This window comes from Geospiza fortis, unplaced genomic scaffold (genome assembly GCF_000277835.1).
Source record: "Geospiza fortis unplaced genomic scaffold, GeoFor_1.0 scaffold194, whole genome shotgun sequence".
NCBI classification, from domain to species: domain Eukaryota; kingdom Metazoa; phylum Chordata; class Aves; order Passeriformes; family Thraupidae; genus Geospiza; species Geospiza fortis.
This window is the reverse complement of record NW_005054322.1, coordinates 6,676,822-6,689,209: the sequence shown is the minus strand read 5'-3', so window position 1 is coordinate 6,689,209 and position 12,388 is coordinate 6,676,822. Positions and strand designations below refer to the sequence as shown.

Below are 12,388 nucleotides of genomic sequence, written 5' to 3'. Positions count from 1 at the left end.
CGAAAGTTGGCTTGAATGCTCTAATTTCCTTCCTGAAAATAACTATAGAGTAACCCCAGGTAACTGCGGACCTGATGGCCAACTTTTAGAGTTAACTTCAAGTAAGATGATTATCTAATAAGCTAAATAAATATATGTTACTGTCTGTTAATGAAATGAAATGTGGCTTCTTTAGACTAGGAAATAGACTTCTTACTTTCATTTCAGACCACATTTATGTATCTTTTTTATTAAGAAGTGGAGCTATGGTAGTTTTCTATTTTTCCTCTTTTATTCCAGAAAGGCAAGAGGTTATATATAAATTAGTACAAGTCAGATGGCACCACAACTCCTTCTCATGTGTTTTCTCTTGTAGTAATATTTCCCTAGAATGCATAAAGTAGCAGGTTTAAACTACACAATTTATACATTGCAAGTAAATGCTAAAACTGTTTTTCCTCAAAGAAATAAACCTGTGCTTTGCAAACTTTTTTCCCCTCCATGCAGGACAAAGCTCAGCCAGAGACACAAGCCACAAGTTTTGGAAATGTACTTTTTAATGCAAAACTTGCAATAGACGATCCCGAAGCAATTCCATTAGTTAAACAGCCAGGCTCTGATGGATTCAAAGTAGACTCAACTCCTCTGTTTCAGGTATGATTTCTGTAACTTAGTAGCCAGAGTACTGAACCAAGGAAGAAGCACTTGCGCAGGTATTCTTGTTAACTATCAGTCAAATTGAAACCAACAGAAAGATTTATTCTGATTTTAGTGGCAATCAAACACAATTATAGATGCCTAGAAACTTATAGATATAAAATCTGGAACACTTATTAAAGTGTTTCTATGGGATACCCTTGCTTTTCCCTTGTATAATTCCACAGGCTAACCAGAAATTATGCAAATTATTCTTGTACATTTCTTTTAAGAAGTTAATAAGATTCTTGTTGCACACCATTGTTTTATTGCTTCCTGTCTCATTTCTCAAAGACAAAAAATTAAAAATCATAAGCATTTACGGTGAACTTCATCAAAATCAAGTTGATACTTGGCATTTTCTTTACAATTCTTTCCTTGCAAACTTGCACAGTGTGAAGCACTGGAAAGCCTAAAAATTGACAACTAAAGGATGCAACTACGCCTTAATTATATATAATCCTTCAGCTGTGTGCATTCAGCCCTTTGATTTGTACAACCCAGCCAAAAAGTTCTCTCTTCACTATTTGTCTCTAGTATTTGCAAAACTGCATGCACAACTCAAGTGTATAAATTAGTAGGAAAAATATGAAGGAGACTTTGATTCCACTCCTGGCCACTTTTAGTATTAAACGTCCCATTGTAAGCAGTAGAGTATTTAACAAAGGTCTACTTAAAAGTGTGTTTCAAATCTCCCCCAGGAAAATGGCATCTCATTTTTTATGTGAAGAATCCATTTCCATGGATTCCAATGACATGATTTTTGGTCCTCTTCCTGTCCAAAAAGTAAGAATATGAAGAAACAAAAGTATATTCTGAAAAATACTTGGAAAAACAAGAGTGAAATAGAAAATGTGTTATTTTTCAAAATAACAAAACTGGGCTGTAACCATTCAAATTAACAGGCAGTATCTTTAAGACAATATTCAGACAAGCCTACTGGACCTTGTGGAAGCCAAATCTGGTACATATCCAGGAAAGGTGAGAGAAATTGAAGGATGGTAGTATCATCTCACACAGATTGCAGGGACCCACGCCACCCAGCGTGGATTAATCTTTCAGGGACCTGTGGAAATTGACTGTTCCAACACCCTGCTCAATGCAGGGTCACCTAGAACAGGTTGGCCCGGACCATGACCAGTTAGTTGTCTTTTGAACATCTCTGTGGAAGGAGACTCCACAGGCTTCCTGTCGAACAAGACTCCACAGGCTCCCTGTTCCAATGTTCAACCATCCTTGCAGTAAAGATTTGCTTTCTTATGTTCAGATGGAATTACAGCCAGAGCCTAATCACTTGGTAGGTTGGGCTTGGAAGGTCCTTTTCTGTGGCCCATCCACAGCTAAAGTACTTTGTATGGCTTTTAGTACTAATAGCACCAAAACCATGCCAATGCCATAGCCTTCTTTATCTGCACTTGGTAGCCACAGAGTCTGACTGTGGAAAGGAATGGAGACTAAACCCGCCAAAAATTTTGGCAGGAAATACAACTCTTCTGGTGCACATTGGCACGTAGTCGGGAGTTATCTGGGCCATGATTTTGAAAGTGCTTGTCCAGGCATTCAGTTCAGAACAGAGACTGATTTCCTCTGCATTTAGTGCTGTCCAGATTCAGTATGTGTGTGTTTAAATACAAAAAATGTTTCTTTCCAGGTGTCTTTGGGTAGGGAGTGGTATGTCCATACAATCTACACCGTGCGCTCCAAGGAGAACGCTAACCGTGGAATCGGCAAAAGAAGCGTGGAGCACCAGTACCACTCACTCCTCAGTGCTGGGAGTTCAGGAGCATCCGCACAGAGGAGGCAGAAGAGGGGAGCTGAGCAGGCCCCAGAACTTGCAAGAGACATTGGAGTGGAGAGCAACCGAGGAACGAACATACAGCATATAGCCCTGGATCGCACCAGCAAGAAACAGGTGCCTCAAAGGGAGGTTGCACTCAATGGTGTTCTCCCCAGAGAACTGAATAACCAAAGTGCAGGAATCAGCTTAGTCACAATCATTGGTGGAGCTGCTGCCATTCTCCTTGCCATCTGCTTAATTGCAATTATAATTTTGCTGCTAAAATGGAGACGAAATTCCGACAAGAAGGAAAGCACAAACGAGTCAGGCAGCAACGAACCAATGATGCTACCACATAATTACAGCCATGACAGCTCAGAGGTTTGATTCCAAGACCACAGTATTCAAGCCAGAGTGTCCAGAGTGCCTCATAAAAACTCTTGAACTGCACATTTTTAGCAGCAGATAATGGTGACTCATGAGAAGTGTGTTTCTAGGTGTACTTGAAATTTGTTATCCTGAGCTATTACTGCCATTATCAACAATAGAAGAAGCTGAACGAAACCTCCCACTTTGCATGAAAGGAAATGTCCCTGATGTCCCTATACCATGCACTAATTTTAAGCAGCAATTCAAGGGACTCCATTGTAAGGGAGAGATTATTGTTGTGGTTTTGTATTTTCTGACATTTCAAAAGAATAAAAGAAGCTGAACAAAGGTGCTATATATGCTGTCTGCAATAAGAGAGGAGATCTCTTTCTTCAGAAACACATAATACTTGAGAGGAGGGATCCTCACACTCTACTGTAGAATTTTGTACTGTTTCTCACAAAGAACTCAATGTCTACAAATAGTTTGAAAGGTGATGGAATGCCTTAGGCATGGATTCTCCGTCCTGTAAGTTTTTGACTTCACTTAATCTGTACCAGTATTTTTTAATTTTTTTTTACTTATATGTGACTGAACTTTTTCAAAAGACAGCTAGATTATACAGCATAGCATACACAATTGTATGTCACAGGATCCAATACATGCTCTTTCCTGCAAATTCCTATTCATCTATTTAATCTGAATATTTTTTTTTATTTATGTTCATATAAAGCCGAAGAATGCAACAAATCCAGAAAAAAATTTTGGTTTTCACTAAAACTGGGTGCTTATGTCCTCTTAAGTTTATAATGGATCATGGAAGTGTTGTAAGGTAAATTTTATTTCTTAGTGCATGTCCGCTGCTAAGAAATGCAAGCATTAGTGTCTCAGTACCTAGAGAAGATGATAGTTAGATTTAAAATGCAGAGGACAAGGTTCTGCTGAACTGAGCCTAGGAATCATGATATTGAATCCATCGTAGTTAGTTGTCATACTAAATGATAAAAAGAGAAGAAAAAATTAGCCTTTGATTGAATCAAGTAGTATTTATTGCTGTATAACCATAGCACATTTTGACAAACATGCTGGGTCATTGTTGGGCATTTTTTAGCATGTGACTACTTCTGCAGGAGTAATTCTAATTTTCTCTCAGCATTCTTGATTTAGGTAACATGACAAGTTTGGATCAGCAGTGTCCAGTGTTAGTTTTTATCCAGGCTCAACCTGTTCTGTCCTTGTCAAATCCTTGGCTGTGAAAGCTATGTAACCTTCAGGAAACTGTCCCTTTTGTCACACTAGCATTTTATGTAAGGCCATTGTAGGATGGCCTGTGTCAGAAGGGACCTTCAAGATCATCTAGGTCCAACCCCACAGCCACAGGCAGGGAGACCTTCCACCACACCAGGTTACTCAAAGTCCCATCCAGCCTGACCTTGAACACTTCCAGGAATGAAGCATCCAGAACTTCCCTGCACAACCTGTGCCAGTATCTCACCACCCTCAGAGTAAATTTCCTCCTAATACATAAACCTACTGTCTTTCTGAGGGAAGTCATTACTCTTCGTCCTATTGCTACATCCTCTTGGGAAAAGTCTCTCCACAGCCCTCTTGTAAGCCCTTTTCAGGGACTGGAAGGTGCTCTAAATTGTCCCCGGAGCCTTCTCTTGGCCAGACTAAACAACCCCAACTCTCTCAGCCTGTCTTCATAGGGGAAGGGTCACAAACTCTGATCATCTTTGTGCCCCTCCTTTGGACTCGCTCCATCATATCCATGTCCTTCCTATGTTGGAGACCCCACAGCTGGATGCAGCACTGCAGGTGGGATCTCAGAAGAGCAGACTAGAGGGCAGAACCATCTCCTTCACCCTGCTCGCCCCACTGCTTTGGCTGCAGCCCAGGATAGGTTGGCTTTTGGGCTTGGGAATACACATTGCCTGTCATGTCCAGCCTCTCATCCACCAGCACTCCCAAGTCCTTCTCAGCAGGGCTGCTCCTGATCCATTCTCTGCCCTGCCTGTATTTGTGCTTGGGATTACCCTGACCCAGGTGCAGGACCTTCCCCTTGGCCTTGTTGAACTTCATGAGGTTTGCTCACCTCTCACGCCTGCCCAGGTAACTCTGGATGCAATGTCCCTCCAGCATGTCAACCACACCACACCACAGATGGGTGTCACTTGCTGAAGGTGTCCTCCATCTCACTGTCCATGAGATTGTCAAACAGCACTGGAGTCAATGGAACTCTCAATAGAGTTAAACTACATAAAATCTGAATTAGGATGTTGAGACCTTGCTAAAATGTCTCTTCCCTTCCACGACCACCATCTTGTGGTGGTGGGTAGAGACAGTCCCCAGTACACTTGGCATTTGGAGTTCCAAATGGATAAGGCTGCAGATCCCTTGTTCCAACAAGGGATCAGGCTGCAGAGATCAGTTAGCAGAGCAGGATGCAGTTTGAAAGCAGCCTGTAACACAATGCTGCCTCTGAACTTTAAAACAAAAAATCCATCCAGAAGGCCAGAAGGCTTCCTAGCCTGGTTGTGGGGGTCAGTCAACACAGATAGACCTGACCTAGCAGTTCTGCATGGTTGTCCTGTAAGCCATAAAGGCTCAGGTACATGAAGCTCCACTAGCCTAGGCATATCAGTGCTGTGATTCATGGTACAGTGTGAATATGCCCACAGAGAGACTCGTGCTGGTATCTCTTGCACTGGATTTGTGTTGTTATGACTTCAATCATTTAATAGGATTTTATCAGCTTTTCACAAAATGAGCCAGGTCAGGATCTGTCCTACCTTTTCTAGAATCTCTGAAGATGGTGATTAGACAGCTTAATTGAAGGATGTTTGCAGCACCCAAAGGGTCAAACTCCATTACTAAACTCTTGCGGTCATCTTTTCTTTTAATTAATCCAAGTTCTATCCTGAAACAATTATCTGTAAGCCATGGCCAATGCTTTAGACCTTTCCCCCAGTCACCTGACATCAAATTGCTCTTGTAATGAAGTTTCTGGTTTTGTGGTCCATGTATTAGGTGTGCGAGATTGATCAAAGGCTTAAGCCACAGATACCTTTTATATTTAGTAAGTTCACCACTAAGTTGCAAATGTACACTAAGATCAAATTTGCCTTTGTGCCTATGTGTGACATCAGTATGAGAAAAGCAGAATTTCTCTCCTGGAACCTGCATGTTTGGATAATAGCAGCCAATGATGCAATAGTAGAATGGGACACATGTAAATAATAGAACATTCTAATATTTATGAAATGCCTGTTTTCTATAAGCAGAGATGATCTTTTTAAAATATATATATATAAAATACAGAAATTAGGTGTTTATCAGTAAAGCTATTTTTCTGCTTTTGAATGTTACCAAACCAAAATATCATTAAAGGTGCTTGCAGGCAAAATATTTTTTTAATTCTTACTTGTTTTTATAAATTCATATCAAAACCCATATGTTCTACAAGCCAAATATTTAGCCCAGTAAGCAACTTGATCACTGCTTTGAACAGTGTCTGATTAAAACTTTGTGAAATATTTAGGTTGAAGGGGATAATCAGACTAATGTTTTTGTAACAATATATAAAATTATAGTGCAAAGTGATGATAACAAAGAAAAGGACAGAGCAAACACTGAAAAGTTGGACAAGCATAAGTAAGATTTGTGAGTCACATACCAAAGTCCTCTTCCTGGGAAAAAAATTGCCGTGTTTTCAATAAGGCATGCTGGATTTGTCCCATTCTTAAGAAATTGGATTTTTTACAATTCAGTGAACTATAAATGCATCTGTAACAGCATGCTTTTCTTTTTATTATTATTATGACTTCAAGGTTTCAGATTTCAGTAAGATGTTTTGGAAGCTTATTAGCATTTTTCCTTTTACTTAACAAGTGGCCTTGTTTATACTAACCTGAATAAGTGCCTCTTTCCCAGTGATGTGCACAAATATTTTAATATTTATCTATCCAAGCAATAAACTGAGTATATTTTATATATATATATATTTAATCTATTTCCAGATTTTGTATTCAATCCTCTTTTCCCTGGTGATGCTTATTCTGCTAGCAATAATACCATTTGTTTAATCATTTATACAATAATTACTCTGTTTAAATTTGTTATCAAGCTTTCATATTTATTTGCAACAACTTTTTGCTGATGTCTATGGCTGTGATAATTGGCATTTGTATCAGGAAAAAATAAAAGTACTTCTGTTTGGTTACTGATCTATAGTTTGTGTATAATTATCATGCTCTGGAGAGAGGTCAGTAGTGAAGTGTTATGAAAAACTTAATTTGTCACATCAGTGGAACACAAAGTTCCTGTGTTTGCAGTAAATCTCACTGCTTTGTTCCTCAGTTGATTGTTTTCTGGTCATGAAGGGTTCAGCACAGGGGTTGTTCTTTAATCTTTGTGGTTGCACTCATGGCTCAGAGAGGGGTTTCTCTTTCAATTCCAGAACATCAGAAATCTCTCGATACCTGCAGGTCCTCAGTAGGCAGGATTGCCATGTTCCTGTGTGCTGCTGGCAGGCTTTATTTTACTAACAAGAGAAAGTGACTCTGCAGGGAGCAGTTCCGTTGTTCCTGTAAAGCCAGTGTTGCTTCTTGTGACAGGTCATCGGATTTTTTTTTTCTGTTGGCAAATGTATCACTGATAGATGTAGACACATGTGAAGAACTGTGATGCAGAAAGAAAAAGTCACCCTGAACTTTTCCCTTCTCACCCACCCTTTGTAAGCGCTGACCTCTGACTTCTGTGTGAATTTAAGCAATCACTTACCTCCTTCACTGTCAGAAAGGCCATATTTCATGGCTACTTACACGAGTGACACAATATACTTATCAATTTACCTTGCAATAAGGAAGGATAAGCCTGCAGGCAGTGATTCCTGATTCGCTACATGTGTTCCCTTCTGCTGCCTGGACTTGCTTATGTGGATCATGCTCAGCAGTTACTTAGTCTGAGCTGAGAAATCTTGTGTCATATCTGTGAGCTCTGGGTTGGAGTTCCTGCCAGGGATATTCAGACTAAAAGAGTTTCTGTCCTGCTCCCAATATAAATAGCTGTATATGATATAAATGGTATGGTCCCAGAAGTATGGCATTATCAATAAATCAAAGCATTTTGTGGGCATTAATTTCCCACTCCAAGATCATCCACAGCCATCAAGTCACGTCCACACACATCCATGATCACACTCATTTTGGCACTTAGTGGAAGAATTTTGATACTCCTGAGGTGTTCAAGCATGTCTCAGCAGGTCCTGGATGACTTTCATTTCAAAGCCCAAGCATAGTCCCATTTCAGCATCTCTGTGAGTTGGGGTTTTTTAGTGTATCCTCACCGTCTTTTGAAAGAATGACTCAGCTTTTGCCCTGAAGGAATTCAGCTCATCCCATGGAGTGCTTTAGCTTTGAAAGCTGTTCAGTAAATTACTCTCAAGGTTGCCTGTTTGAGTTTGGGGGGATTTGTTATTTACGTCAAGAGGTAATTCATTCAGAATTTATCTTGCACCACTTTGTTTTGGTAAGTAACCACTGACTTCCACTGAAGCTGAAGCAGACAACTGGAAGATTCTTAAATGATACACTTTGTTTCATTTCCTGGCCAATACTCCAGCATGTGCTGGATTCCTCTTACCCCCTGCAGTTTCATGATACAAATTTTCCTGAGTGTAAGTTTACATGTAGAGCATAAACCTCTAGCTGTCCAAGTAAAAGTGCTCAGGTTAAACCAGTGCAACCAGAAGATCACATGTAACAATTATCATCTTGAGCATGTTTTTGACCATTTTTGCAGTAAAACTTCTTACTCAGCATGGAAGGCAAGAGGAGGCAGTCTGGGTAAGTGTGTGTTGTACCTCCTCTTTGATAATGTATTACTTTCTACTTTTCTCCTACTTTCATTCTCTCCTTCCCGCCCCAAACAAAAAAAAAAAAGCATACAATGGAACTAAATGACACAGCAAATGACAAACAGGATGATAAAAGGTAAAGAATCTCCTTCACCATGAGGAGATATTAAATAGATAAAACTCTCCTACTCTTCAGCCTTGGAGAGAATTACCCAAGGGAGAGTATGATGGGGGTACAATAAATCCTGAATGTCAGAGAGACTGTGAGTAGAGAGCAATGATTCACTGTTTCTTGTAATATTTTAGAGAGGTTCCACACAATAAAATTTGCTGGCAACAAGAATGAAAGTAGTCAATACCTAACCATACAACCTAAAATTAAACTTGCAAAACTCATTACTGAAGGATGACATGCATACCATACCAAAAAAAAATAAAGGGAAATTCAAGGAAGAAAAGCCAATTGAAATCAGCTGGTTTGTATCAACAGCTGGTTCAGAACTGGACTAGGAAAAGCTAGTAGGATTTAGGAGAAGGATCAAGCTATTCATCTTCTCTTTCCTTTCTGTTCCCTACAACTCCACTCCAGGGCACTGCCAGAGGCAGGCAAACCAACCCAGAAGAGCCACTCTAAGCCCTAACAGCTGTACAAAGATCACCAGCCCCACACTTGGAATTGGTAATTTAAAGCACAAGTACCGTAATGGGACTTACTGATTTTGTTTTTCTTGGAGTAAAAGAGGAATGAAAGTTTTCATTTTTCAGCACCCTAGGCCTCTAACAGCTGATTCACCTGTGCCTGACATCTGCCTGAACCTCCTGCTGAGGACTGCTTGGAATGGTAGCAGGATCCAATAGCCTTTTCCTGGTGCATATCCTGTGAAGGCATATGATCTGGGCAGAATGAGGTAAAGCATCTGGAGTGAGGAACTTGGGGGCCAAGGTAAAAGATACTGTTGATGATTTTATTTACCTTATAAACATGCTCCATTTATTCTCTGCTGTTTGTACCAAAAGGTTAAAATAATATTTCTTGTGCTCTCAAGTGTCTCTTTCACTGATGTATTTTTTTCTTATGTTTCTAATGGCACCAGAATGATCGTGGTAAGAAAGAAACATAAATACCTAATTCTTTAAAAGTAATAGCTCATGGGAATGTGGCTGGGCTCTGCTTCCATTTCTTGGCAAGACACCTGGATTTCAGTGCAACAAGCTGCACTGTGCCCTTACAGGGACTGGTCCCCAGTATTGTCAAGCCTGTGAAACCAAGGCATGATGTGTGATCTGGCTAATTGTTCAGAATAAAAAAAAAACTCTGTCTTTGGGGACAAAATGATGTTGCTATATCAGGAGGTTGGCTTCATGGGTGTCATCCAATGCCCACATCTCATGACACAGACCACCTCATCAGTGGTGTGCCTTCCACAGTCTTCTGGAGACAGGATTCCTGGTCTCCTGTTGTCAGGATTTTGAAACACTCTCTTCTAGTAGGAGGAAAGGAAAGATTTGCATCCACCCTCAAAGAGCTGGAGAGACTTGTAATGGCTTTATGGACATCAGCAGCTGCCCATGCATCACACACTCAGCATCTTTCATCTGCTCAGGATTAAGCAGACATGCCACATGATGCCTTAATATCCCAGGCAACCCTAAAGCATCAGAGTGTGCAGTACAGCACGGGGACTCTGAGGGCTTCTTTGCACCTTTGCAAGGAGGCTTCTGCCATCACAGATTGTAATGTCAAACACAACATTGCCATGCTGCACAGGAGATGTTTATATCACATCTTCCAGGATATCAGTAGCAAAAGGCTGAGCACAGCACATGGACTTCACCTAAACTCCTCTCACATCCTAATTCAGGTGAACTTTAGTACCAAGGTCCAAAATAAACTCCTTTAGAGACAGTATCATGTTGGTCACAGTCACCTAGGATTTTGTGAACACAAGTGTGACAGAAAAGTGCAGTTCTTACTGCTGATTAAGGGTCTTGGTTATGGGAAATGTTTGGTTTGTCAGCAGTGATTGTCAACACAGCATGCTGTGCACTGAGACCTAACCTAACCCAGCTGCAGGAAGCAACCCAGAGGCGTGCATGCCTGAAGCTGTTTTGTTACTAAATTGTTATTAACCTGGCTGGCACCTTAAAAAAGGTGAGTATCAGAGGCAGAACCCACTTCTTGTTTGTATGTAACCAGGCTACGTGTGAGCAGTTCAATACCTGCTTTCTCTAGCAAAGGGCTTTTTCTTGAACTAGTTGGGTATTTAGATGGATTTTCTGAGAAGTTCACATTCTGTTTTCAGACATTAGACTGTGTGCTCACCTTCTGCAACAGCTGGGGCACTCATTTATTACTTTCCTCAGCTGTGGTGATTTCTCTACCCTGCAACCCTACCCTCAGAACAGGGCCACCCATAGGAGCTTCTGTCCAAGCTGTTTGACTTGGTACACTGCTGCTTGGATTTTCCTTTCCAATTTGGCTCTCAAAATGAAGGTGCCATGGAAATATTTCACCCTCAGGAAATTTCCGTTTCCTCAGGAACTGAATTTGTCATCCATAACATTTCTCTGAATGGTAAATGTGAGGCCAACAATTCGAAAAAATCCTTGCAGCATTTTGGCATTGCCTGTAGTTCACATCTGGGACTGTCAGCTGTGGTTATCTGCATTTCCCCAGTTTTCTCAAGAAGTGCTGGGGAGTTCTAGTCTCTAGAAAAACGCTTGTTTTCAAAGCATGATTGCAACATCTGTACATGAGCACACAAACACACACAGACACACAATATGTTTTTATAAATATATAAATTTTATATAGATTTTATCATGTGTTTTAAACATACATGTACATAGAGTAGTATCTGTGCGTTTTTTACAGTATGTAATAGATACTGATATATGTAAATTGTAGATATTTTATGAGTATGTCTATGTTTTTGTATTATATAATACAAAAAGTTATATATATATATATATATATATATATGTAATTCCTCAGATAAGATCACAAGTATGAAGTGTTACAAGGTGGGAAGCAGAATTCAGGGTATATTTGCCTGGAAGGAATCACAGCAGCTAGACCCACAGTCAAAACCTGAGACTGCACACCCCAGATCCTTGGGGTCAGGGAGACTGATTTAATACACTCTCCTGGAATCCAAAATAAGCAAACAGGTGGCATCCTGGACTGTCTTCCTGATGGGGACCAGCAGTTGTAGCTGGGACCAGCAGATGCAGTCTATACCCCCAGCTTTTGAGCTTCTCAGTCCTGGTCTGCTGCAGGATGCCAAGGAGAAGCACAACCATTCCTTCACAATACCTCATGTTTGGAGTTCAGCAAGTAAATGTATTGAGAAAACAGAAGTTAAACTACAGAAGTTTTCCAAAGTCCATGCTTCCTCTATTTACTTCATGTCAAGATGCTGCAGCGCCAGAATTTCTGCATCCCAAGAACCTGCAGTGTGGGGCAGGAAACTTATAGGGCTTGGCAGCAGCTTCCCCTTGTGCCCCTCTCCTGAGCTGTGGGCTCTGGGCTCCCCTTCTGTGACTGCTGTGAGCTGCTTTTGGTCTCCCATTGGCAGGGAGGCCTGGCAGGGCTCCCAAAGAGGGGGAATGCAGCAGGTTCAATGCAGCAGGCTCTCTCGGTGACCATGTGTCTCCAGCAGCCCATGGCGGGGGGTGCTGCCAGCCCCTGGGCCCCCTGAGACCTGTCT

General features: G+C 40.9%; 1 protein-coding gene across 1 annotated transcript in view; it reads left to right on the top strand.

Moving 5' to 3' along the window:
• FREM2 (FRAS1 related extracellular matrix 2) overlaps window positions 1-7,049 on the top strand; it is a gene marked incomplete at its 5' end in the record, with an annotated part of 122,187 nt that extends 115,138 nt beyond the window's left edge. Inside the window, 2 exons of the mRNA XM_005420840.2 lie at window positions 487-633; window positions 2,327-7,049. Coding sequence (XP_005420897.1) covers window positions 487-633; window positions 2,327-2,839 — 660 coding nt within the window. The remainder of the gene's footprint in view (window positions 1-486; window positions 634-2,326) is intronic.
• Window positions 7,050-12,388: the final 5,339 nt, after the last annotated feature.